Here is a 25,330-nt window from a genome sequence, read left to right on the forward strand (position 1 = left end):
AGCCATCGGTTCAAACCGCTCCTCGTGATCTCGCCTCTTCATCCTCTCGACCGTCCACATTGATTCATCTATCTTGTCCTTCGCCCATTGTTCCTACCATCATCACCCACCATCGACCTCGTGATCCCTTGTGGGCGTCTCTCTTTCTCCTCCTGATACCATACCATACCCTTATAACCTGTACATCACGCCAGAAGCATCTCGATTCCCATCTCATTTGTTCGCATACCGCCCTCGCTCGATACGATCAGCTAAACACCTATCGCCAACTCGCCCCGCCAACCAATTTAGCTGCTGCGTGCTGTCATCATCAGCGCCACTGCCTATCTATTGTTCAAAAGCAGCTCATACACTGGTCATTCCTTGCCGCCGACTGCCCTGCCCGCCCCAAACACTTTACCCGCGGCTCCAGGGTAGACCACAGCTCACTTATAAGAGCCACGCGTCAGACCCCAGAGATCTCTTCGTTCCATTCAAGAGCTCCTGCCGATCCGCATACATCTATCGTCGGACGAAATCATCATCACGACCGGGTCGATTCAGCACTGCCGCAACTCTCACAGTCCACCGTCTCGCGCGCGTCACCTTCTGCAGCTAGTTCCCCGCTCTCGTCCTTTCAAGATCGACCGTCTCGACGCTCGTACTCGGCTGCCCATGATGTCCCATCAACCGATGCCGTCGGCGTACGGCTCTGCATCTTTCCCCTCAAGCTCCCTCTACGGCAACGCTCCAAGGGGCGTCAAGGACTACGAGTCCGACGTGTCGGCCCAGCAAGCCGTGCCGCGTGGACCCTGGGACCACTCCGCCTCGGGCTCTTATGGTCATCGTCATGGTCCAGGCCAACATGACAGGGCCGCTTCGTATGCACCCTTCGAACCACGTCACCCCTCCGACGTGGACACCTATCGCGGATCGGCCCCTCACCCTTCGCATGGAGGACAACACCAGCACATGCATCATCATCCCTATGGCAACCCTCATGCCGCCGCTCCGATGTACACTTCGCCCTCTTCACAGGCCGACATGCACCACAGGCACGTATCGCGAGCCGCCTGCCTCTCTTGTCGTTCCGCAAAGCGCAAGTGCGACGGCGTCAAGCCCATCTGCGGGCCTTGCGCGCTGCGTGGCGTAAAGGACGGCGTTCCTCAGGATGACGGCGGCTGTGTTTACGTCGCGAGCAAACGCGGTGGCCCGCGATTCAAAGGCATCAAGGGCGCTGAGGCTACCAAGCGCAAGCTCGATGAACGCGAGAAGGGTGGCAAGGTCAGGGGCGGCAGAGACTCCAACGGTCACGAAGACTCGACCTCGCTTTCCCCGACCGACCACGATTCTCACCATCACACCTCTGCAGGCTCGACACCCCTCGATGCAAGCAGTGTGCAACCTCATTCAGCCTTCCACGCACTCGACGGAGCAACGCTGCCTCTGTCCAATCTCGATCTCTCCAGAACCGGTCCCGACATGCTCGGCGCCTCGGCCGTCTCCTCGAGGCCTGGTCTGACCGCAGAACAGTCGACGGATGCGTTCAACTTCGAACGCGAGAGAAATGCCCTCACCACGCGCAACTTGTTCCGACCCGACGCAACTGTCGGCGGCGGTCTCTTTGATGACCTTTCGGCTACCAACTTCGAGATGCTTCAGAAGCTGTCGGCCAACCAAGCTTCCGTCGGCCTCTCGCTCGCGAGCTTCTACCACAAACTTGAGGAGCTCCCCAAGGCCGGCGTTCTCGGCGCATCCATCGTCGACGAGTTTGGCAGCATCGACGTCGACATGCCTCAGGCTCTTCTGGAGATTGAGACCGCCAGCAAGTCGAGCGTAGCTGTCAATTCGGAGCAGCAGGCGCGTGCTTTGCTGCAGGACTTCTACGAGCTCGTTTACCCGGCATGCCCTGTCATGCTGCCGTCGGGCCACCTTTCGTCGCTCGCATTCCACTTGTCCGAGGACGAGTCTTCGGCGCTGCTCGCAGCCACATCCGCCTGCGTCGCTCTGCAGCTCCCGCAGAGCGAGGCCAGACGCATCGTCAAGGGCAGTCTTCTGTTCCACGACCCGGACGACCACGAGACCAAAGCCGAGTTACTCGACCTTGAGCATGCCTCGCGCGAGGAGATTGCCGCCTATCACGCCAAGTCGGCCGAGAAGCTCCTTCTCAAGAAGGTGGCGCTCTTGGCACGCGCGTCCTCCTTCCCGTCCGAGGCGGCCAAGGCGATGGAAGCCACCAAGTTCCTGCCCAACAGCCGCGGTGCTGGAGCCGGCGATCTCGAGTTGACCCGAATCAAGCTCGTTGCCACGCACACCCTCCTCGCGCACTACCACTATGGCACCTCGAACAGCCGACGTGCGTTCCACCACGCCTCGCAGGCCTGGAACCACGCCCAAGCGCTCAACCTCGACTCAGGCGAGGCGGTCTCGTCAGCACCATCGTGGTTCAGCCACACGCAAAAGTGCGAATGGGCGCGACGCGCCTACTGGACCTGCTACACCGCTGCAACGGTCATGTCGTGCACGGGCGGTTTCAAGCCCCTCACCGTGACCCGCGATATGCCTTCCGATCTCGGCCTGCTTCCCAATCTGCGCGACGATCGATCCAGCTGGAAAGTCCTCGTGCGCGGTGCCCAGTTCGTCTCCCGCTCCTACGCAGCCCTCTACGACCTCGACTCGTACAAAAACCGACCGGAGAACAAGATCGCCGACCCGGCCAACCAGTCTCGTGACAGACGCCGCAGGTGGGAAGTGATCTTCGAACGCATGCAAAAGGTCGACGCGGACGTGATGCAGTACGCCCGCTCGGACCCGGTGTGGAGCGACGAGAGCTGCTTTGAGCCGAGCGTGGGGCTCTCGCGCCGCACGGTGGAGTTCGAGGAGGAGAACGAAGTTCGCTTGAGCCGCAGTCTGCGCATTGCAGGCAAGCTTATGACGAGTGGAGCGTTGATCATTCTGCATAGGGCGCAGGCGTTTGCGAATGCACGAATCTTTGTGGCTCCGACGTGCGGCATTCCCGGTGCCTGCGAGGACAACAGCGATACGGCGTCGGATGCGGGTAGTCGCCGGGGCGGACCGGATCGGCTGTGGCATAGGGAGGCGGAGGGGCTGCCGCCTTCCGGCAAGGCGACGGCGACGCAAAATGACGAGCTGGGCAGCAGCATGGAAGCGGCCCCCGTCACATCGTCGAGGGCGATGCGATCGCGCAGCGCCAGCAGCATGTCGTCCAGCGGCGCAGGGAGCGTCTCCAAGAGCCTGGTCAGTTCTTCGTCCTCCTCCATGGGTCCTCCCTCGGTAACATTCACCGCGTGCGGCATCCCGGCCAAGTTCAACGGCGGACCCTTCGAACCGTCCGACTCGCTCGACCGCTGTCGCTTCGCGGCAAGCGTCATGTATCAGCAGTTGGCGCACATCAACAAGTCCACCTTCCGCCTCGGTCGTCGCGAATCGATGGCCACGCTGCCCGTCGAAACGCACGGTCGGGAGAATCGCGACCAGTGGTCCGCCCCGTCCCTACCCCCTTTCTCGGCATGCTCGCTCGTCCTCGCCGCCTACGTCCTGCTCATGGAAACCCTCCACGCCCAGATCGCCGCCGGACTCGAGGACAATCTCGACTTTACAAACACCGACGTCCTCGACGACAACGAGCTGTACCAGCTTTCGCCCATCCTCCAGCCGGACCCGCATCGCACCGCCCAGATCCCCCAGCTCGCCGGTCGCCAGGCTTACGTCCTCGCCATCAAGCTCCGCAGCTGTATCCTGCAGATCGAGTCGGCGTTGGAGAAGTTTAGTCGCGCATGGGAGATCGCCAAGGGCTACGCGCAGGAGGTGCGGTTGTTGTTGGAGGTCAATCAGAGCTTGTTCACCGGCAGCGTGCAGGTCACGAACTGAAGGGGTTGCACACACACACAGTTTTGTCCTTGTTGATTGACCATTTGCATGCAGTCAATTCTTCACCGCTTTCAATTGTGCCCGTCCTTGCTGTCAGATGTGTTGAGATGCGCCTTCGTGATGCTCCACCGAACCTTGAAGGCTGTCGTGGTGCTTCGTGTCGCAGCCCGCCTTGTGTTCTTCGCGGGATCAAGCTCACAGAAGTACGCTCGGTTTGGCATTGTCGGGCGTCTTGCTGCCTCTCAGGTCGCGCGAGCGCTCAACTCACCGCCGAGAGTGGTTCGACCTGGCCATCATCCCCTCCTTGTCATGACCTCGTCGCCATGCGAGAGTTCGCATGACGATCCAAACTCAAACACTGGCCCACATCACACAGAGGAAGAAATGCTGAAACAATCTTTCGTACAACACGTCTGAAGTCGGCGATTAGGTAGGGTACAGAAAATCGATAGATGGTATCATGAGACGGGGAGCATGAGAAGTCTTTGAGAGACTAACTCTAAGCAACGACGCGGATGTGACCGTGCGGGCCAGGTCGAAATCCGGCTTGATTCGAGAGAAGCGGGTTTTTTGGGGTGCTGACACGCTTAGTCTCGGCGGGAGAGCTCGATGACGGGCAAGGTGAAGAAGCTGGTGTCGGGAGTGAGCAAACCAGCGGCACCGACGTACCAAGCAATAGCGGCAGTGAGGATACCGAAAGCGCCGCCGGCGGTTTGGATCATGGCCTTGCCGGTGAACTCGGCGATGAACAGCAGCAAGAAGGTGATGTCGAGGAAGAAGAAGAGCGAAACCAGACCGACCGAGGAGCGGAACGAGGCGAGGAGCATGATAAAAGTAAAAATGAACCAGGCGGCGAGGTAGATGCCGAGGGCGTTTGCGACCTGGGCCTCGGGCACACCGGAAGGGTTGTAGTTGCCCTCCACCACGCCGAACCAGGGGATCTGGATGATGGCGTACGACCACCAGAAGGCACCGTACGAGGCAAACGCAGTAGCACCGAAGGTGTTACCCGCTGCGAACTCCCACATGCCCGCAAGGAACTGAGCGATACCACCGTATCCGATGGCCATACCAACGACGACATTGGGAACGGTCACACCGCGCGCCTTGACGTTGTACATCGACAGGATGAAGGTCGTCGCGGCGAAACCGAACAGACCGAGAGGGGCAGGGTTGGCAAACTTGCGGTGGTAGACGGGGAAGGCGGGCTGCGAGCTGTCCTGAGGGTGTCCACCGGGCGTGAGAGCTCGCATGGGCTGAGCACCACCCTGGTAGCCGTTCTCTTGGTTCTTGATCTCGGACATGTTTGGTGATAAGATGTAGGCGAGAGAGGGAGGGGAGGTAGTGACGACAGATGAAGCAGTTGTGGGGGAAACGGTGAAGAGAACGGCGACCTGGATGCCTTTATGTACTCTTTCGGTGACAGAAGCACACTTATTCACGATCCATGACAAAAGAACGCTCAAAGTGCACGAACGCACACTTGACACTCGGACCTTGCGGGGGAACTGGGGGCTCGAGCTCAGCGACTCGCATCCGATCCAGTACAGGCCAGAAGGCGAGATGGGCTGAGATCGACTCGACGTAAAACGCCTCCAATGCGTCACAATCTAGGGCTTGGCCTTTCGCCCTTTGGGAAACGTCGGCGTCTCCTGACCTGCAAAAAGTTGACCGTTGCGGTCACAACAGAGGCTGGCCGTCAGGACAGTCAATTTTTCTCGTAGAGCGGCGATCCCGGTGTCTGTGCAGTGTGTGCTCAAATGCACCTGAGTGGCTTGCTCAGACGTCAACTCCACTTTTAGATTTTTATAAACTTTTTTTTTTTCATTTTTCCCCACTCTGTCAGCTTGGCGCTACAGGCTCGGCTAGGCTATCCCTATGACTAGTCAAATGCGCTTGGACTCGACGCTTTGCGCGACCGACCCCGCTTGGATCGATCGACCGCACAGCTGAGAAGCACTCTAGCCTCCCTGTCCAATCATCGTACGAGCAATGAAGGCAGCGACGCTGTGCTCTTGCAGTGCCGCGGCGAGCAAGAGACAGTCATTGCCTCCCTCCCTCACGGCAGCGATCCGACGCTGATAGGAGGGTCCGATGCCTTGTTCCCACGCTGGTGAAATCGAGCTATCGACTTTCGGTGGCCTTCCGAGCTTTCGATAGAGCAAACACTGTGGGTGAGTTGACAAGCGTAGAGCACAGAGTCACGCGCCTCTCATCAAGCGCCACGAAAATGGGAGGTTGCAGCGGCCCGCGTTTGAGCCACAATGGAGGACGCGCGACATGAAGCCCCCGACAAGAGCCAGGAGCTGAGCTGGCAGCCTAGATGGCACTTGCGCTACCAACACCGCGATACCCGCAGCGGCATGTTGCCACTTGAATGAGAAGGATCAGCAGTAAACACACGAAAAGCAGCAAGATCTAGCCTGCATATTTTCTCCGCGCGATCCGTATGCGTGCCTTGCAAGTCAAAGAATTTCCATGCTTCGAGCGAAATCCTGCATGGCAGCAAACACAACTCAATTCTGATGGTTGGGACAGCAAGCTCGAGCCAGTTGTCCCGCCGGGCTAGGCCATTTGTTCGGCATGGGTCTTCGAGAGGAGATGCAAACTTGTAAGCGCGCAACCAATAGCTTGTCTCTATGCAGCTTGAAGGCCGGCGCCAGCAGCGATGTTTTTGAGACCGCGAGCTGGTTCGCCGGTGTTGCCATATGCTGGTCAACCCCCCAGTGTTTGGCTTCATTCTCGCCTATCCCCCTGGTATGCATGCCGAGCACGTAAATCTGCCTGCTGGTACATCTCTCTATCGCTTTCATCTCGCATTGCGTGACAAGCAGACAGTGCATAGTGCGCGCGGACGGCTCGCTGTTCACTCGACGTCTGCTTTTCGTCGTGTTGATGGCGAGCGAGCGAGAAAGTGAGTCGCCTGTTGAATTACTTTTTCGAAATTTTTGCTGCCGCTTTTCCTGCAGGTTTTCGACATCCGCACCCGCGGCACGGAACATTTGGCCCATTATTCTGGCAGCAGAGCACCAACGTCATCCTCTCGTCGGAGCTTCAATCGAGGCCCAATTTGCTTCGGCAGCAGAGCAGCAGTGATTGCAGCGTGGCCGCCATCTCCGCTTTTCTCCCCGCGAACCAGCGCGCGATCTGTCCTCGCATTCGACGCTAGCTACCCAGTCGGCTTGATTCGAGACCAGCCTGCACGTTAAAGCCGCCACCCCTCTTTGAACATGCTTCCATTTGTCTGCGCGCGAATTGGGCGGGTCGCCGATACACAGTCCCCGCGTCTGCTCGAGCAAATAGAACGACTGTTGAACAATAGGAAAGATCGACCGAAAGCAGCTTTGAAGAGCGGGGCTCCAGCACCCAGACCAAAGTGTTTGCATTGCCGAGGGATCGCCTTTTGAGAATCCAAGCTTGCGGGTGCTCTGCTTGCCGTGCGATATCTGCCTCCTCCGTCATGTCGATCTCGCCAATGCGCACAAGCGAGGGCGTCCGCTGCTCATACACCGCTGTAAAATTAGAAGACTCCGCAGTGCCAAGCCTCCAACATGACGGATGTCAAGACCTCGTCCTGGGGATCCGAGCATGATCACTCAGACAAGCCAAGGCAAAGTGGCGTCGGGATATGTTTCCGAACAGCCTGTTCCCCAGATCGAAAGCCTTCTTGATTCCACACTGTCGGTTTTCCAAATCAATGAGCGTGCTTGGTCTGCCTTTGCCGAAAGTCGGTGGTGAGGTTTCCCCGGATCGGCGTCCAACCGTGTGCGTGTCTCGCCTTTGCATCAGCTTGTGCTCTGTCCTTCTCATGCTAATTGGAAAAGATCTCTCTTCGGCTTTGGTCGATCGCTATCTCCGACTCGATCGCGTTGCGTGATCCTGTACAACTATCGTGGGGAAAGCCGCATCGCCATGCCACGCGCGTCAAGACTGCATCCCCAATCGCAGCCCGATCGGTCGGCATCTCATCAACAGAGGAAGAGACATTTCAAACATGGCATAGCAAGGTCACTATATCGCCAATTGTCCGTGGAAAGGATGCTTTGATATCATACATGTTCGAGTTGCGTGCACCTTCACTTGTCCCAGGCCACGCGACCTCCGCCAAAGATGTAAGGATAGGCTGTCTGGTAGTAGTTGACAACCGTACGTCGACCAGCGATTGAAGGCGACGTGGCATAACTGCCTCCGACCACCACACTGTGCTTGCCGTCAAAGAAGTCCGAGCTGTAGCCAGGGTACAGGGCCGACGACTGGAATCCATCGTACGCTAGGAAAGGAGTGCTTGTCCACTCCCACACACCGCCATTGTGTCCAGGCAACAGCGTGCCATCCGAGTCGTATCGCGGCAAAGAAGCTGGCACCGGATGCCAGTTGCGGAAGCCGACGTTGGCAGAGGGTGCTGCCTGACCCTGAGTCGGGTTCACGGAGCTTCGGCGCCTCGATGGCTGCGCGTTCTGCTCGCCTTCATTAACGGTGCCGGGTCCATGCATCGAGATTCCTGGCGGGTGAATCTCGGTCTTGAGCACGCGCCGAGACTTGTTCTGCGGCTTGGGGGCGTTGGTGTTCTCCGTTACGTAGAAGCGGCGCAGCATCATGATCGCCTCGTCGCGAAGGTAGCCACCCACCGACTCGTAGCCGGGCGAGCTCACAATCGCATCGTCGTCGTGCAGGCCCAGTACGCTTCCATTCCCTCCAAAACGCTCGTTGCCGGCGCCAAAAACGACACGACCGATACCGATCTGTCTCAGTGCTGCACCGCACATGATACAAGGCTCGATGGTGACATAAAGAGTCGTGTCTTTGAATGGGTTGTCTCCCTCTGGGCCAGAATGAGGAGCGACCGCAAAGTTCGGGTCGGAAGGTGGCATGATGGACAGAATGTGGTCGATCGCTTCCAGCTCGGCATGTCGAGTCGCATTGAGGAGCTCGTTCGTGCGGTTGCGTCCGCGAGCGATCACCTCACCCTTGCGAACGAAGACACCTCCGACGGGCACCTCGTTGGCGTCCAGCGCCTCCTGCGCCATTGCGAGCGCTTCTTGCATCCACTTCAGATCTTCCTGCGACTGCTCATCGCGCGGCACATATCGGACGGCCGACCCGCGAATCGGAGGGGCTTGCTTGCCTGGAGGATCGATGTCGTTCGCCGACGACTCTGACTTCGCCGCATCTTGATGGAAAGGAGGCACCGTGAGGTCGAGCACCAACGCCTCGGGTGGCGCGTCCATGAGCATGCGGAGCTCCGCGTGCGACGGCAATCGACCCCCCTTCCAGGCAGCGAATGCTGCGAGCTGCTTGCCCGAAGCTTGAACAGGCCAGTGTTGGGCCACGTCCATGTCGACAGGGCCATAGAATGTACGCACTGAGTGGCCGCCTTCGCTGCCGCTCTTGATCCACGAGGAGGGGATGTCAGTGCTGTTGGTGGCTTTGAGGAAGTCACGGTACTGGGCGTTCGAGATGGGCAGCGCCGAGATCGAGAATGCTTTCGTCTCGACCCTTCGTCGGGGGTGCTCGTTGTCCCAGCCAAATTCGGGCTGACCAAGCTGTAGATTCAGATCACGGACATCGCTGGTCGGACGTGTTGCCACGATGTCGAAGTCCTGAGTGTCGTCGTCGTCGTGGCCGAGCAAGATGGACGAGGCCTCGAAATGGAAGCGCTGCTCCTGAGCTTGTCGGCCGCCAACCTTCTCGTGTTCGGCTTGCCATCGTTTGGAGAGCGAGGCCCAATCGGGTGGGGTGAATCCGACCGGTGGCTTCGTATTTGGAGATTGCATCAGCATGTAGAGAAGCGTCTCGAGGTGAAGGCTGATGTGCTCGAGCGTCATCCACAGCATCCTTGCGAGTCTGCGATCGAGGACCAAGTCTCCAGAAGCGACGTCTTCATATATCTTCTCGACTCGAGCCTGGACGGCTTGCTGGTAGGTGAGAATTTCGTCCAGCGTGGGCCAGTCTTCTTCGTTGGTGGGCACCTCGCTGTGCGGGTTGCACTGTGTGATGTCGTCCATGTGAGGGTCGATGCCGCGCTCAAAGATGGCAGAGAAGCGGTCGTTGGTGTGCGGCTGCTTCAGGTACGTCGCTACGTGGATGTCGAGGAAAGCCGGGATGTGTCCGAGGTAGAACAAGCAAATGTGACGCAGGTCGATGGGCTTCTCGTGCAGCTTCTCTTTGGGGATCATGGTCAGAGTGACGCAATTCCAAGCGTCCCAGTGTGTCTTCCAGTCCTGCAGGCTGGGCAGACCGACCGGAGCGGCCCTCTGGGCCAGCTCATCCAGATTGCTGCCTCCCCAGCCGTCGTCAATCTTGGCGGAATCGTGGCTTTGGCTCGTGCCCTGAGGTGCAGGCTGCTGCGACGTGATAAATGCCTCATTGGCTGCTGCCGAGTTGGAAAAGTGAAAGGAGGGCTTCTCTACGAGCCAAATGTCGTACCGATCCGACTTGTCGCTCCAGCGTTGGACAACGCGAAGGCCCGCGTAGTCAAAGAGGTTGAGCGTCTCGCGCTCGCTGAACTTGTAGCTGGCTTCCATGTGGATGAGTTCGCCTTCCTGGATTGGAATAGGTTCCTTGAGCCCCGGCACTCGGATCTCGTGCGCCTCTTTGGCGCGATAGTACGACTCGTGACGCCCCTCACGCGCATTGTAGCGATCAAAGTACTCGAACTTGCGACCGTCGATGGCGTTACCTCCGAGCGCTCGATCTGCGTGATTGAGTCCGTTCATAATGAAGTCCCGCGTAAGGCCAGCGGGGTCATTGTAGGCCAGCGCCACTTCGGCGGGCTTGTTGCGGCGGTCGATGGAGATGAGCATCGTGTCGCCAGCACGCATACTTTGGCGTGCGGTCTTCGCCAGGAACTCGGCCGCCGCCTTTCGATCAAAGTTACCGATGCTCGAGCCGAGCCAGAGGAGGCATCTCTGACCTTCTTTCTGAGCGCCAGCCGCTGTCGAGGCGGCCTTGAGTCCACCTTCTCCGATAAAGTCGAGTCCGGCGTCATAGGTTGCCCACAGTCCGTTGATGCCGACCTTGCCTCCATGAATAGTCCAAGCATCTTCATCACCGTCGGTGGCTTCTTGCTTTCGCAGGTCGCGCAAAGTGCGCTCGAGTTCAGCCTTGTCGAGGTCGAGAGCATAATAGTGTACGCTCGGTCCTCCTGTCGACGTGGCTGGAAGAAGCTTGAGCGCACGCAGAAGATGAATCGTTTTCTTGAGCGAGCCTGCACCGAGCTCGACCAAAGATCCTGCGCCGACGGCTCGCTCGCCGTCGAGACCTTCTTCTGCGTTGACGCCTCCGTTGAATCTACCGACGTCGCTGTCGCCCCACCTCTCCTTCGTGGACGCGGCTGTGTCCCTCTGAGGGGGCAGGTTGTCGTGTTTAGGAGCCTCTTTCTGTTCGCGATGCGGGCCTTCGAGATGAGCTGCAGCGGTAGCAGACAGGTCATTGGTAGTCGCAGTGGAGTGTCCAAAAATCCTCAGCGCGATCTCTGGGCCGTGGTCTTTGAGGATCTGTAACTCTGCATTGTAGAGGTAGTACTCGGGAGCTGCGGTGAGCTTGTCGTACAGGATGAGACCCTGTTCGTCGTACAGGATGGTGGTGGGTAACGTTTTTCGGTAAGCAAATTTGAGGTCTTGCGAGTCGCCTTGCTTGCCTGGAATGACGAGCTGCTTGGCTTGTAGCCCCGAGATGATCTCTCGTCGCAGCTGATCATCTGCCGAGCTGGTATTGAGGCTGTCGGCGCTGCCGGAATAGAGATCGATGACGGGCGCGGTGTGGAGCCTCGCGCCCGCGCCCGCGGAAGCTGTGTTCATCGTCTTTGGGTTACTTTTACTGTGCAAGACGGGATCGGCATCCACCAGAGGAGCCGCTACAGCAGATGGAGCCATTGCGGAATTGGACTGGGGCGAGAGCTGATGGGGTCGGGAGGTGACCGCGTGTTTGTCTCGAACAGACGCTGTCGTGGTTATGATGGTGAAGGTGGCGGTGGTGCTGATGGTGGCGTCAGCAAGGTGGTGGAGTAACAGAAGGGGACGGAGGCGCACTTGTGCCAAACCTGCCGAAGTTATATGAGCATCGGTTCAAGTCAATGCGTCCGATGTCAAAGACCCTGGAAGCAACGCAAACAACTCAGCCTCAGGCAGGGTCCACGGGTTTTCCGCTTGGCTTCGTTGGCTGACGGGCCGTCACAGGTCACACACGGCGTGCTTGCTGCCCAACTCAGCGAATGACTGGCTGATTGTGACTGCGAGCGCAGGCAACGAGGTAGGCATGGTCAGGATCGGCGAGTCCGTGCACTTGATCGTCGCCCACAGCTTGCAGATGAGAGAGAAGGTTCGAACATCGAGGAGAGAGAGGGTTCGAGCATCGAGGCGCAGACGCTCTGCTCTTTCCTCCACCTCGTTAGGCACCAGAGCACAGAGAAGAGGAAACGGCGGACAAATAAATCGTGAATAATAAGAGGGTCATGCGGTCTGCCAACCCGTGAGGCGCGGAACGTGACGAAACCGGAAGCGCCGACTGACGTCTGCCCCGCTCCCCGAACGCATGGCGTTGAGCGAAGTCTTCTCGAAGCGTGCCACGTCGCTATCGAGCCGATGAGTGAGCAGGGCGTGGGAAACAAGCGCCACCAAACCCAACAATCACATTGCAGCAGCTTTTCAGGGGCCTGGAGCGGAGAAGCGGGTCAACCGTGGAAGCCGAAAAGCTTTCGCTGACTGTAATCGGCTTTTCCCCGAAATGCCCGTATGGCCAAGATGGTCAAGCCAGCGCCTTCTGTGAGGGTCTTGAGGCCGCGGGTTCTCATCAGTCTCACCGCCTTCGGAACGTCCGCCTTTGTTGCATTAGCTCGACGATCGGCCATCTCCGGACGATGCCGGAAGAAGTGAGATTGGGGATCATACACGGCGCAGCGATTGTCGAGTAGTGTGGATACGGAGGTCGGCAGCTGGCAGGTAGACGTGTAGAGACCACCTATTCCCGAGCACCAAAGCTTCGATCAAGTCGACGGCTCCCTCAGTGCCAACGCTGATCGGCGATGAGTAGGTTTGAACAGCACCTGGATGAAGTGGGAGCCGACTTCGGCCACAGCTACGAGTCGAGGTATGAGGAGGGCCTTGGCCCATGGTGGCGTCATCCTTGATTTCGAACATTCAACTCCCTAGGTTTCGCCTCAAATCAACCGAACATCCGGACAGTCACAATGCACGTCGACTATGGATCTTCTGGCGTAAACAGACTTGTTTTGGGTTTAGAGCTTTGCGTTTTGGTAGAGTGTACAGGATGAAGCGATGGCGGGGCTGCCGTCATCACTTCAGTATCGAGAATGAGGTGGAAGCCATCGGACGGAGCAACGCAAGCTCGCAACGTTGGCCCGACAGCGCTGGTGAAAAAGAATGCGTAGCTGGCCGCGGCGGTCCTGTCTGCGTAGAACCGTCGGAACTGAAGCTGAGAAACCTAGATGCGGAATAGGAGTAAAGATGCAAGAGCGGAACCAGAGACACGACGGGGGAGCAAATGTTTACTCCTGGTCGATGACGGTGGTCTGGAGGCCCTTGGCAGTGCCGAGGCCGAGGACGGGGACGGCGTAGGTGTAGAGCTTCTCCTTGGCACCCTCGTCGTCGTTACGCTTGCGCTCGAGACGCACACGCAATCGGCGGGGGAAGTTCTTGACACCGTACTTCCACACCTCCTGGTTGAGCTTGGGGTCCAGGCGAACGTCCTTGGTGCCCATGGCCTTCTGGGCGAAAGCGACGACCTCCTTGATGGCGCGGGGAGCGCGCTTCTTGAAGGCAACGTCGTGGACGCGCTTGTGAAGGTTGACGGTGTACTCGCGGGTCACAACATCGTTAAGGGCAGATCGGGTCTTCTTGCCCTTCTGAGACTTGTCCTTGTGGTCCGCCATCTGAAGTCGATGAGCAAGATGAGCGACGAGATCGGAGGGAGGAAGAAGATGGTCAGCATGATTCTTCGAGCAAGATGCGGGCCAACGACAACAGCATCGAGCGTCCTCGAACACAGCGGTCAAAAGAGTTGGCGGCTTCCCAGAATAATCTCGTCCCGGCGTACGGCTCCTCCAGAGCAGCAATCCTTTCCTTGCTCAATTGACAGCCGTCGTCGACCAGATCCTGCCGCTTTCCTCCATTTCTGCTGCAACATCCTGACTGTCGTGGCGAGATGATGGTGCCGGGTCGGAACAACGAGAGCAGTCTGCATCTCGTCGTGTGTTGAAGCTCCCCGTGCTGAACGCTGAACAACGTATAAGGTCTATCAATCTCTACGGCCTCCTTGAGTCGAGGTGTCAACGCGCCGAGCGTTCCAGTTTACAATCTGCCTTGACTGAGAAAGCGTGCTCGCTGTCTCTGCCCAATGCTGCATCAAGATCGGTGGGTACGGTGGCACGTGTGATGTCGCCCTCGCTGAAAGTCGTGCAGTCTGCAAAGCTCTTGGTCGTCGTGAAGGCGATGCTGATGCCATGTCGTCGGTATCATGAGGTGCAGTGTCTCGCGTGACTGGAGGAATCTCGACATGAAGAGGCGTCGTGAGGCTCTGGGAGTGTTGACGAATAGCGCCTTCCGAAGATGTCTAAACTCGTGACGCATTCCATACAGTCGAGCCTGATCAGGACATATGCTGTTGTTCCACCTGGAATGTGATGCTGTCTCTGTCGTGTCTGAATGCCTTTGTCCGTTCCTCCTCCGTCCTACTGCGCTGTGCCGATGACGATCTGCTGATGCTGTTGTGTCTGTCCGGACTCATAGAGTGCATGGAATACTTACTGTTGATATCGATCTTGAAGGTGATGGTGTCGCAAAAGGTGTGGAAGGCGAAGGCGGCAGCGTTGTCGTCTTCGACAATCAGCCAGCTCCAACGCAGCTTGTGACATGCGACAATTGAGCGCTGTGCAGGCTCCTTAATTCTCGTTGGTCAACCGGGCTTCAGCACCAGTCAAATCTGGAATCTCGAATTTCGCGGAAGCGGGAAGCAGGGCGAGACGGCGCCTAAGCAGCGGACGATCAAGTCACGTGTAGAACTATACTTTTTCTCATCTGGCCAATCTGGGCGAATTTTGCTCGTCCTTTTCCCTAGCAAAATCTTGGTCTAACATCTTATAAGATTTTTCTCACCCGCTCTCATCAGGGTCTTGCGGTCGTAGCTGAAAGCATAGGAAGCCAACGAGCTGCACAGGCGCGAAGGATGAGCCGTAGACAGACCACATCAGATGCTTTGCATCAGCACGGACCTCGTGCGAGTGTGCGAGACCTCTGTCGCTAGGTATCGGGTTCTTTATGCTATATTGCTGTATGAGTCCAGGCAGCGCACCATCGCTGAAAAAGGAGCTGTACAGATGCAAGGCCGGCCGCGACACCGCGGCGACTGTGCTGTAGCGAGCCGCCGAGGACTGGCATCGCTGTGATTCTGATACTGATTTAATGCACACACGCTCTTCGGGGCGCCCTACGATACGTCAAGCGTTTGTTGGTTTCTGAACATATACGAGTTCGTGAGGTGACTGCTGTAGGATACATTTACACAGCGCCAGTCTTGGCGGCGTTGAGCTGGATCACACCAAGCGCAGCCGTCTCGGCGAGACGTCTCGCTGAGCTGTCGATCTGACCGAGCAGCAAGGTCGCCTCGAGACGCGATGGCTCGGCGGGAATCTTGAACAGACGGTTAACGTCCTCGATGGGGAGAGGAGCGAGGCCCTGTGCCTCGCGTGCTGCGTTCTCGGCCTTCTTGCGGACAAGGTAGGCTTCCGCCTTGGCCTTCTCTCGTGCAAGCTGACGGGCTTGGAATCCAACGTTTCCGGCCTCGGCAGCGTGCTCGTCCATAACCTCCAGTGTCGACTCGAGCGACGACGCCAGCACAGGTTCCAATGCAAGGTTCAAAGAGGTATACGATGGTGTGAGAGCGGCAGTGGGCGGGTTGCGGAGCAGATCCGATGTGCTGGGCTGCACGATCGAGGGACCGGGTGCGCTAGGTGTCGAGATGCTGCTGAGGAAAGCATCGAGAAGGGCCGTGTTTCGGAGCGAAACGGGGATCTCGATGAGGATGTTGGCGAATGTGAGCTTGTGGTCGATGAGGCTCTGTGTGTGGAACTTGCCCTTCTTGTGGGCTTCGACAAAGGAAGGCGACAGTCGGTATGCCTTGACCGAGGTGTTGCCCTGGGCAGACTGAGCCAGGTCGTGCACGATCAGAACGCCCTTGCCACGACCGCTAGCACCGTCACGCTCCATCAGACCAGCAATAGCAGCAAGACCATCAACGACGGACGAGTTGAGGAAAGCACCCAGGAAGCATCCCTGGTAGAGACCGACGGGGTTGGCATCGGCGTTGACATCACGCAGCAATCGAACCATATCGGATGTGTATCTGGTTGCGTTGCGGCTGCTTCGGTCCTCCTCTTCGTCGCGTTCGCTGTTGCTACGGCCAGGGTTGGGGAGAGCAAAGACGTTGGAGACTTCTAGTGTTCCGCCGAGGTCCATGCCGAGGAGGGCACCGGAGGCGGAGGCAGGGTGCGCATCGCGGCAGTGCTTGACAATCTTTGTGAGGGCGAGACCATCGAGGCGCACCGAGGTGATGACGTCCGAGTCGAGCTCGAGGGCTTCCAGAGCAGCGCGGTCAAGGTCAGACTGAGCATCGGTGCTGGATGCTTTGAGGTTGGCGGCGGTCGGCGCGGGGGCGGCAGCGGCGGATGGCGCTGCACGTGCGGCTGCAGACATGATGTATATGACGATCTCGGTCGGGTTGAGCAGGTGGAGATGGTGGTCGTTCGCCAGGATCGTATGAAGATACTCTCGTGACAGTGCCGCCCTCCTGCCATAGCAGTGTGCGCGTCTTCTCAGACTTTGGACGTTCGAGACAAATTTGAGAATCTTCCTGTTGCTCTGTGCTGGTCCGCCTCGAGTCCCTCACAAAGGGCCGCATCGGCAGATTTTTTTCGCGTCAGGTACTGTCTTACTCGCGGCGTAACATGGTTGGGTTTTTCACCATTCTCGAGCCTTTCCTTGATGTGAAGCAACCACCTCAGCCTCTCATGCCTACGGAGATGAGCTTCAAGGCGGGAGGGAGGGCGCTTGCCCCTCGCAGCTTGCAATGAACGTTAACACGCCGTTGGGTGACGACTGCTCCGTCTTTGGCTAGCTTGACGATGAAACAGCTGGCTCAGGGCAGCAGCACTTCTCCACCCAAAATAAATGCGCTCTGAAATAGTGGCCTGAAAATCCGCACAACATCATCAAATCCCATCGCAGCAGACATGTCGATGACTTTCCCTCAATTGGTTGCCTGTATCAAGTCAAAGCTGTGTCAACTGAGCACTGCCATGCAATCCCAGTGTCGACGTCAGCGCTGCTGGAACAGACGAAGAACCTTGGTCCGCCACTTTGAAGAATGTTCCGAAGACAGATTTGTAGAGTGGCGCTCGACCTGATCGCTCACAGCGCAGCGACGCCACGGCTGTCCGTCTTATATTTTTGTGATTTTATTTATCATTCTTTTCGGTAAAGTGAGATCTTTGGACGATCGGACCCTCGCGTTGTCACGCTTTGGAGAGAGACACATGTCGGCGTGTCCACTGGACCCTGAAGGACTGAATAAGGTCTGTGACATCTCGCACAGGTCTCAGAGTACAATGACGGCAACCTGGGCGGGCGTCGCCGGTTGCAGCCTGTGGCTCTGCATGTTACGTGCATCACATCCAAGAGCAGCGCAATCTGCACTGGTCGCGTACGCCAGCGCAAGAGCCTGGCTCGAAAGCAAAGAAGCGACACGATGCCAAATGGCCGTCGTAACGTACCCGCTTGATGAGAATCGAGGTCACTTTGACCCGAACTCTTGGCGTACTAATAACCAGCGCGCGCTAGCCACACAAGCGGGAAGCGAGGCAGAAGGAGCTCGACTCACTCGTGCTTGTGTCAGGCATACATACGATTCGCGCGCTTTGCAGACACACTGTAGCTCCCCGCGCGTTCGGCTACAATACCACGGCGCTCCGAGGACGCTGCTCAAATTTTGCACTTTGTGATGTGATAGAGATGCAGCCTGAGCTTATGCGGTTGGCTGAAGGCGCCCGTTGGCCCACTTCATCTTCGTGCAGAAAGATCGGTTCTTCATGCGGGCCACAGCTGCGCTGCAAACAACGATCCATGCTCCAGCCTCCCGCTCCTATCTGATCGAACGTCTCAGAATATCTTCCACCATTGTGGTCGGGTCTTCCTCGTGAGCGGAAGCTTCGTTCACGCTTCGACTTGCAGCATTGACCTTTGCCTCTTCCACCTGCCTCTTGCGAGTTCGGTCTCCACCACGAACCACCACATCCGACGACCATTCGTCGGCCATGCGGTACTGAGCGGAAGCCCACGCAACAGGCCACGAGGATTCATACACCTCATCGTGACTACCATGCTATCCAAGCTTCGCTCTAGCTCAGCGTGGGGCTTGGGCCTGCTGGCCTTGCATCTCTGCCTCGTCCGAGCGCAGCAGCCACCAGATCAATCCTCGTCCACGGTCCAAGGCCCCGCCAATGGCTCGTCTACCTCACCAGCGGCTACCTCGTCTCCCGCTCCCGCGTCAACGACCATCGTCTCGACCATCACGACGACTCTGTCGCGCGGACAATCGCTCCCGACTAGCTTGACTGCCTTGGCCTCTTCTAGCGGCAGCGTCTTCTACATCCCTGTCATCACAGCTGTGCCAGTGACATCAAATGCAACCTTGACGCCGGCGTCGACTTCCGCTCCTGAAGCCACAGGTACGCCCAATGCGGCCGCATCCCAAACATCTTCTAACAACACCCTTCCTCTCCACACCATCATCGACCCTGCCTTTGGGGTCCTCGGTGCCATTCTCATCATTGCGGGTGTGCCCATGGCATTCTACGGTCATCGCAATCGATGGTCCAGCTACTTTCTCGCAGGCTTCTTCGCCTTGGCTCTCATCTGCATCTCCATCATCCTCAAGGTCGGTGTCGAGCCCGCCATCAACCCGCCCTCCAAGGCAATCCGGGGCCTCTTCCTGGTCGCGGCTCTGGTTGCGGGCGTTGTAGGCGGCATCATCTCGATCGTCTTCTGGCGCGGTGCCGGCCTGCTCGCATGCGGTCTGGGTGGTTTCTTCTTCGGCCTCTTTCTACAAGCCGTGCGCCCAGGAGGTCTCATTCGTCCCGTCGGCCTTCGTTTCATCCTATACGCCGGCTTCTATGCCGTCTTCTTCACCATCAGCTGCGTCGAGCGTGTCCACACGCTCACGCTCGCCCTCTCGACGGCCATCATTGGCGCCACCGCAGTCACGCTCGGCATCGACTGCTTCTCCACCCAAGGCCTCAAAGAATTCTACGTCCGCAACCTCGGCTTCGATTCGCTCTTCAGCAACAAGTATCCGCCCACGTTTCAGAATGGCAACTTCCCGCTCGTCGAGGGCATGCAGATCGAACTGGGTGTCTTTGGCGCTCTGGTCCTGATGGGATTCGCATTCCAGATGCGCCTGTGGTCCGACCTTCGGGCTCAGCTGGCTGTGCTGAAGCGCTCTGACGGAAAACGAAACATGCGATCCAAGGCGGAACGAGCCGCACGTGCAGTCGCTCGCACCGCCAAGCGCGACCTGCAAGAATGGGAAGCTCGACATGGCTATACCAAGACCGCCAGCCGCAATTTGGCTTCGCAAGACGAGGAGAGTGGAGCCCCGCCAGCCTCGTCTTCCGAGCACAAGGGAAGCAGAAGCCGCACGAGCTCGTTCATGACTCTCTTCAGAGCTAACAATGATGCCACGCAGCTACCGACGCCCTTGTCACCCACGGAAAAGTTGGCCGATTCTCCTGCGGCATCTAGCGTACTTGACAACACTGCATATCCATTCCCGGCGCAGCCCGTCGCCAGACGCAGCTCGCAATTCCTCGAATACATTCAGAAAGGGCCCGAGCGGGTCGAGCTTGAAGGGCCGCTGCGTCTCGATATGCCGTCCATAACCACTCCCCTCGGCGACTTTTGTGCGAGTCCTGTGGCTGCGCACGAACCTGCTCCAATCAGCCCCATGAGCAGCGCAGGGGCCGCTGATTTCGGCGCAGCACCAAATGCGACCAGCTTGCTTGCTTTCAATCAACCTGTGTCGCTCGATTTGACCCGGGCCACGTCTCCCGGAGCCTCAAAAGGCGCTGACTCCTTCCGACAACGTTCTGCCTCAACTGCAGCCTTGATGAACAATGCCACCACCTTCTTGGACTTAGCACCACCGAGTGTCCAGTCTGAGCAGCCTGCTAGCCACCCGAGCCCGGCCAATTTGCAAGCTGCTGTCCCCACGAGCCAGTCAGACAAGGGAAACGAGGGTGCAGAGGTCATGTCCAATTCAGCTCCAGGTCTTGGGGCCGGCACGCGGAGCCAGACGCCCATCTTGGCTCACCACGAGCGCAGCTTCTCAAGTCCGACGGCACCTTTCATGTCGACGAATGCTGGCGCGACTACCACGGCCCAAAGCACATCTTACCAGACTCAGGTTCCGCAGAATTGGCCCCACATGCATACTCGACCACGTCCCGACTCGTACGCAGAGTACCGCCAGACTCCAACTGCTCAACAGCAGAGTCCATTGCCCTCGCCGGGTCTTGATCCAGTCAAGACTGTCAGTGGCGGCCAGAGCAGTGCTGTGATGCAGGCCAGACAATCACTGGCAACACGTCGCAGTGATCAACCTGCCGTGCCTTGGACGAATCCAGGCGCCGAACAAGCCGCACCCACGCATCGCCGAGCCTCAAGCGGTGATCCGTCGACACGCATGCGCGCAATGTCAATTGAAGAGCTCGAAGCGAGACATCGAGCCAAGCTGTCTGCTTTGCAGGCACCTGCAACTCAGACTGTCCAGGATGCTGTTGCACTGAGCAAGGCCAAGGAGGAGTGGGACAGGAAGCAGAGGCTGGAGAGGAGACGCATGCTCGAAAGAGAAGCACAGAAGGCTGCTGATGCTGCCGCGGCCGCCGCTGACACCAAGACAACTGGATCAGCGTCGACTGGCCGGGGAGCTTCAGCACCTCAGGGTGGCCTGGTCTCCAACAGCAGCAATACCGGTGCGCGAGACGACCGTCGACGATCGCGCAACCTGAGCGCTTCCTTGTTAGAGGTCGTAGGGGAAGAGGCGCGAGAGGGCGGTGGCGGCGCCAGTAGAGCTGCCGAATGGCGCAAGTCCATCTCTGGTCTGCAACAAATGGATCCGAGGGCGGCCAGACCATCAAACCCTGCCTCGGCCAGCAGCACTCGACCCACCTCGCCGCAGCCAACATCGAGCTTCCTCGGCGCTTCGCCCAACCCGTTCCCTGTGCAACCGCCAGACGCCCGTAAGCGTCTGAGCGAAACAGACCGACGACGTCTGAGCCAAGGCGCTGGAAAGCGCTCGAGCAGACGTGACAGTCAGCCGTTGCTCGACTTCAACCTGCCCAACGCCAATGTGTGATCGGTCTCGGGGTCTCGAAAGGGGTCAGCCTCCTCAGTCGACATTTGGGTGCAGCACACTCGAGATCGCGGACGTCGGCTCGCTCACTCCTGCATCCCACAGCCTTGTCCATGCTCCATATCTTTCAGAACAATATAATGTTGATGATCGTCCATGCTCCAAATCTTTACGAACGATATCATGTTGATGATGGTCGAGAACGACTGGCTCTCTCAAGTAGATATGAAGATCACTCTGGTCTTGATTGCGTGAAGAGCAGCTTAACAAGTCTTTCTTTATTCGACTGTCCGATCCGAGCGCGAATCTGGCTATGCATCAAATCTGCCGGCTTTTGAAATTTGTGACTCGTGGAAGCCACAGACTGCTGGGGATTTGACATTTTCGAGAGCCAAAAACCCTTTATCGCTCCTCCATCGTCATCTCGAGCTTCGTCTGCTTGTGCGTTTTTGGGGAAGCGTAACGCAGTCTTTGCGCAGGTCCGGTCTCAGCTCGCCATTCTGATGGCCAAAGACCGTTTCGGTTTTTGATCGTTTTCAGCTCAAATCTTGCTTCGGCTGCCCTTCGGCAAGGTGGTGTTCGAGGCCGCCAAGAAGAAGTGCACAAGCCGTCATCCAAATTTTGACTCATGCCGCTCGTGCTTTCGACAGCTCAAGCCGTCGCCGCCTCGTGCTGCCCGTCAGTCCTCTTCGTCTTGGCTCGTCCGCCGATATCGCCATTTGTTTGCAGTCATGCCTATCTGAAAGAAGCTCGCTTCGCTCAATCGGAATCGAGTCAGTCTCGGCGTACCTGTACGCAGACGACATCAACTTCTCAGATCGCCTACCGCCGCCCAACACCGCCGAGTCCCTTTGACGGCGCTCCCCTTTCAGCACCAAGTGCACACGCTTTATCTGCCGTCAACATTCCTTCTTATCTTTGTCCGCATCCCACCACATTGTTCTTGCCGCTGCCCGCGCCGTCGCCCACCAAATCGGCCTCTAGCAGCTCTTGGATGTGCACGGCTCCCCTCCGCACGTCGTTCCTCAGCGGAACTCGTCCTCCGAGCTCTCTTCTTCCCTCTGTGCAACGTCTTGCATCCACCAGATCCTTTTCAACGACGCCAAGGATATACTGCCGCGCGCGCTCTTCTCCTCCTACCATCACCACTCATACACAACGCTCGATCCGATCGCATTCGACCAGCTGTCCCAACACCATGCTGCAAGTTTCCGATCTGCTCTCCAAGAACAAGGCGTGGAGCAGCAACTTCTGCTCCACCAAGCCTGAGCTGGCTGCGCAGCTGGCCAAGACGCAGACGCCCAAGATCCTGTGGATTGGGTGTGCTGATTCGCGCGTCCCCGAGTCGGTCGTTTGCGAAGCCGACCCTGGCGAGATCTTTGTCACGCGCAACATCGCCAACCAGTTCCGTCTCGATGACGACAATGCGCTGAGCGTGCTGACGTTTGCGGTGCAGGCGTTGGGGATCGAGCACGTGGTGGTGGTAGGCCACACCTCGTGTGGCGGCGTCAACGCTGCTATCGCCGGTGCAGGTTCGCCGCCTAGCCAAGAGGCGCTGCAATCGAGCGCGCTGCTCCGTCACCTCGTACCGTTGACCCAGGTCGCCAAGAAGGTCGTCGACGCAAATCCCAATGCTGACAAGGACGAGCTCGCTCAAAAGGTCATCTACGAATCCGTCAAGCTGCAGGTGGACAATATCGTCTCAACCGACATCATCAAGGACAACTGGAAGGGCGTCGAGTCGCCCCTCTCCGGCAAGGTCATGAACAAGGTCCAGGTGCACGGTCTTTGCTACGACATCGCCAAGGCCCAGCTCGTCGATCTCGACCTCACTCGCTCTGCTTGATCACAGCATTCATATCGGAAAACCCCACTTCCCTTTGTACTCCCATAGAGCAGCTGCGCACATCCCTTTCTCGTTCCTCACATTGTGCCAGACGCAATCGCAGCCGTTTTCAGGACAAAACCCACCCACGTGCTCAGAGCCACACGCATACAATGGCGACGTTCGACGTCTTGCGGTTTTCCATTTCCTGAGAATCAAAATGTCCTAAAGCGGATCGTTGACGAAGCGAAGCGGGAGCTGACTGCCCTCCTTCTCGTACCCGATCACTGTCGGTCTCTGCACCACCGCTTCGACGCTCTTGTACTTCAACCCCTCCACCGACTCGATCCGGTACTTGGCCAATACGCGGATGAGGATGATCTTCATCTCGGTCATAGCGAACTTGTTGCCGATGCACACCTTGGGTCCGCCATTAAAGACGAACGAGCCGTACGGCGAGGGGAGCTTCGATTTGGCATGCAATTCAGGCAAGTGGTTCCAGCGATCCGGCCGGAAGCGATGCGTTTCGGGACCAAAGTACTTCGGATCCATGTTGTTGGATGTTACCGAGATGGCGATTTCGGTGCCGGCGGCGACGGGGATCGAGGAGAGCGTGCGACCGTCTTTGGTCTTGAGCGGCGTGGTGACCGGGAGGTTGTCGTCCTTGGTTGCGTAGCGGAAGGTGGTGGTGACGGGGGGACGGAGTCGGAGAGTCTCTTGGATGCACTGGTCGAGTGGACGCATGGCGTCGCTGTTGAGATCCGCCCAGGTGAGGTCCGAGATCGAATCGCCGTCCTTGCCCAGCGCTCGGAGGGCGTCTTGGATCTCCGATCGCAGTTTGGACTGGTACTCGAGGTCGAGCGCGAGAAAGAACGTACACCAGCTCATGGTGGTGGCGGTTGTCTCGTGACCCGCAAAGATGAACGTCACGATCTGACCTGCCAGCACCGAGTCCGACAGACGGTCCTCCGGTCGCAGCTCGGGCGACATGTTGGCGCGCATCAACAGATGAAGGATGTCCTTCTTGCCTGCAAACGTCTCCTTAGCATCCACACCCGCTTCGAGCTCCTTTCGGATCTGCGCCGCTTTAGCCTGCACGATCTTTTGCGAGACCTTGATGAGCTCGCTGCGCATCTCACGTAGCTTGCGCACGTTGTCCGTCAACGGCAGGATGTAGAGCAGCGAGGGGACGACGAAAAACATGAAGGCTCCGACGATGGCGTCGATGGGCGAGACGTTCATGGTCGACGTCATGGCGTCGTGAAACGTAGATCGAACCGCCAGACCATTTGGCCCCTGTTCGACCGCGCCAAAGTCGTAGTCGAACCCAGCATGACCAATGATGTCGAGCGTGACACGGCCGAACCACTTGACGGAATCCTTGACGTCCTTGCCCCACCTCTTCTCGAGTGACGTATCTTTGGCGAACCGATCCATCATCTGGTTCGTCGAGTTGGTGAAGACCGGCATGAGCGCCTTGAGCGAATCGACGCTGAAGGCGGGCGAGAGCATCTTGCGCTGCTTCTTGTGTTCATCTCCGAACACAGCGACGACGCCGTCGCCGATGATCATCTTGGTCGCCTTGGTGCCCGCCGAGCTGCGCTGGTAGTTGTACGTGTCGTTGAGGACGTGGCTCATGGTAGCTGCGTCTCGGGTGAGGAGCAGCTCGCCACCGATGGGACGGGGGAAGACGAGGTGGTCGCTGCCGTAATCGTCGTACATGCGCGCGGTCGCGACGCCGGGCACGTCGGTGATGTCGGCGCCGTCATCGCCAATGATGGGTTCGCGGTCGGCGGCGGTGGGGTTCTTGGCGCCAAACTTCTTCTTGTTGTCGCGCGAAAAGCCGAGCAGGAAGGAAGTACGTTGCGGGCCCGGCAGCCCAGCCAAGACGGAGGGGCCCCGCGTGGCTTCCTTCCATCCGAGGTAGAGCGTGACGACGAGGACGAGGGCGAAGAACGCGGCCAGGATCGGATGGGCGCTGGCCCAACGAACGACCTTGTCCGACAACGTTGTCGACATGCTTGACGACAACACTTGGCTCGAGATGGAGCGGCAATGTTGGTGTGCTCAGAAAGGTGAGATGGTGACGGACGGAAAGGATGACGAGGGGAGGGTATACTGCTATCACATCACATCGACAAACCTCGGCGACCATTCGATCCAGATCAGGTCACTATGCGAGCCAGTCAGCGCGGCTGCGATTCTCCTTTACACAGA

The 25,330-nt window shown here is 58.2% G+C and overlaps 8 protein-coding genes across 8 annotated transcripts; 3 read left to right on the forward strand and 5 right to left on the reverse strand.

Moving 5' to 3' along the window:
- Positions 1-657: 657 nt before the first annotated feature.
- Positions 658-3,870, forward strand: PSEUBRA_000207 (Zn(2)-C6 fungal-type DNA-binding domain protein; the record flags this gene model as incomplete). Its single annotated transcript, XM_059464334.1, has 1 exon — positions 658-3,870. One exon carries the CDS (start codon positions 658-660, stop codon positions 3,868-3,870), a length of 3,213 nt encoding a protein of 1,070 aa, XP_059320956.1.
- Positions 3,871-4,457: 587 nt separating this feature from the next.
- Positions 4,458-5,174, reverse strand: PSEUBRA_000208 (yaaH; the record flags this gene model as incomplete). Its single annotated transcript, XM_016435824.1, has 1 exon — positions 4,458-5,174. The coding sequence occupies one exon, from the start codon at positions 5,172-5,174 to the stop codon at positions 4,458-4,460; it is 717 nt and encodes a 238-aa protein (XP_016294810.1).
- A 2,772-nt stretch (positions 5,175-7,946) lies between these two features.
- On the reverse strand, positions 7,947-11,744 carry PSEUBRA_000209 (Histidine-specific methyltransferase, SAM-dependent; the record flags this gene model as incomplete). Its single annotated transcript, XM_016435845.1, has 1 exon — positions 7,947-11,744. One exon carries the CDS (start codon positions 11,742-11,744, stop codon positions 7,947-7,949), a length of 3,798 nt encoding a protein of 1,265 aa, XP_016294811.1.
- Positions 11,745-13,375: 1,631 nt separating this feature from the next.
- Positions 13,376-13,759, reverse strand: PSEUBRA_000210 (Ribosomal protein L31e; the record flags this gene model as incomplete). Its single annotated transcript, XM_016435851.1, has 1 exon — positions 13,376-13,759. The coding sequence occupies one exon, from the start codon at positions 13,757-13,759 to the stop codon at positions 13,376-13,378; it is 384 nt and encodes a 127-aa protein (XP_016294812.1).
- A 1,624-nt stretch (positions 13,760-15,383) lies between these two features.
- Positions 15,384-16,577, reverse strand: PSEUBRA_000211 (JAB/MPN domain protein; the record flags this gene model as incomplete). The annotated part of the gene is made up of 1 exon (XM_016435846.1): positions 15,384-16,577. The coding sequence occupies one exon, from the start codon at positions 16,575-16,577 to the stop codon at positions 15,384-15,386; it is 1,194 nt and encodes a 397-aa protein (XP_016294813.1).
- Positions 16,578-18,258: 1,681 nt separating this feature from the next.
- PSEUBRA_000212 (protein of unknown function DUF4203) lies at positions 18,259-21,291 on the forward strand (the record flags this gene model as incomplete). The annotated part of the gene is made up of 1 exon (XM_059464336.1): positions 18,259-21,291. The coding sequence occupies one exon, from the start codon at positions 18,259-18,261 to the stop codon at positions 21,289-21,291; it is 3,033 nt and encodes a 1,010-aa protein (XP_059320957.1).
- A 1,195-nt stretch (positions 21,292-22,486) lies between these two features.
- Positions 22,487-23,134, forward strand: PSEUBRA_000213 (Carbonic anhydrase; the record flags this gene model as incomplete). The annotated part of the gene is made up of 1 exon (XM_016435840.1): positions 22,487-23,134. One exon carries the CDS (start codon positions 22,487-22,489, stop codon positions 23,132-23,134), a length of 648 nt encoding a protein of 215 aa, XP_016294815.1.
- A 204-nt stretch (positions 23,135-23,338) lies between these two features.
- PSEUBRA_000214 (Cytochrome P450) lies at positions 23,339-25,132 on the reverse strand (the record flags this gene model as incomplete). The annotated part of the gene is made up of 1 exon (XM_016435844.1): positions 23,339-25,132. One exon carries the CDS (start codon positions 25,130-25,132, stop codon positions 23,339-23,341), a length of 1,794 nt encoding a protein of 597 aa, XP_016294816.1.
- Between the last annotated feature and the right edge of the window lie 198 nt (positions 25,133-25,330).

The sequence above is a fragment of the Kalmanozyma brasiliensis genome (assembly GCF_000497045.1).
Source record: "Kalmanozyma brasiliensis GHG001 unplaced genomic scaffold PSEUBRA_SCAF1, whole genome shotgun sequence".
Lineage (NCBI taxonomy): Eukaryota > Fungi > Basidiomycota > Ustilaginomycetes > Ustilaginales > Kalmanozyma > Kalmanozyma brasiliensis.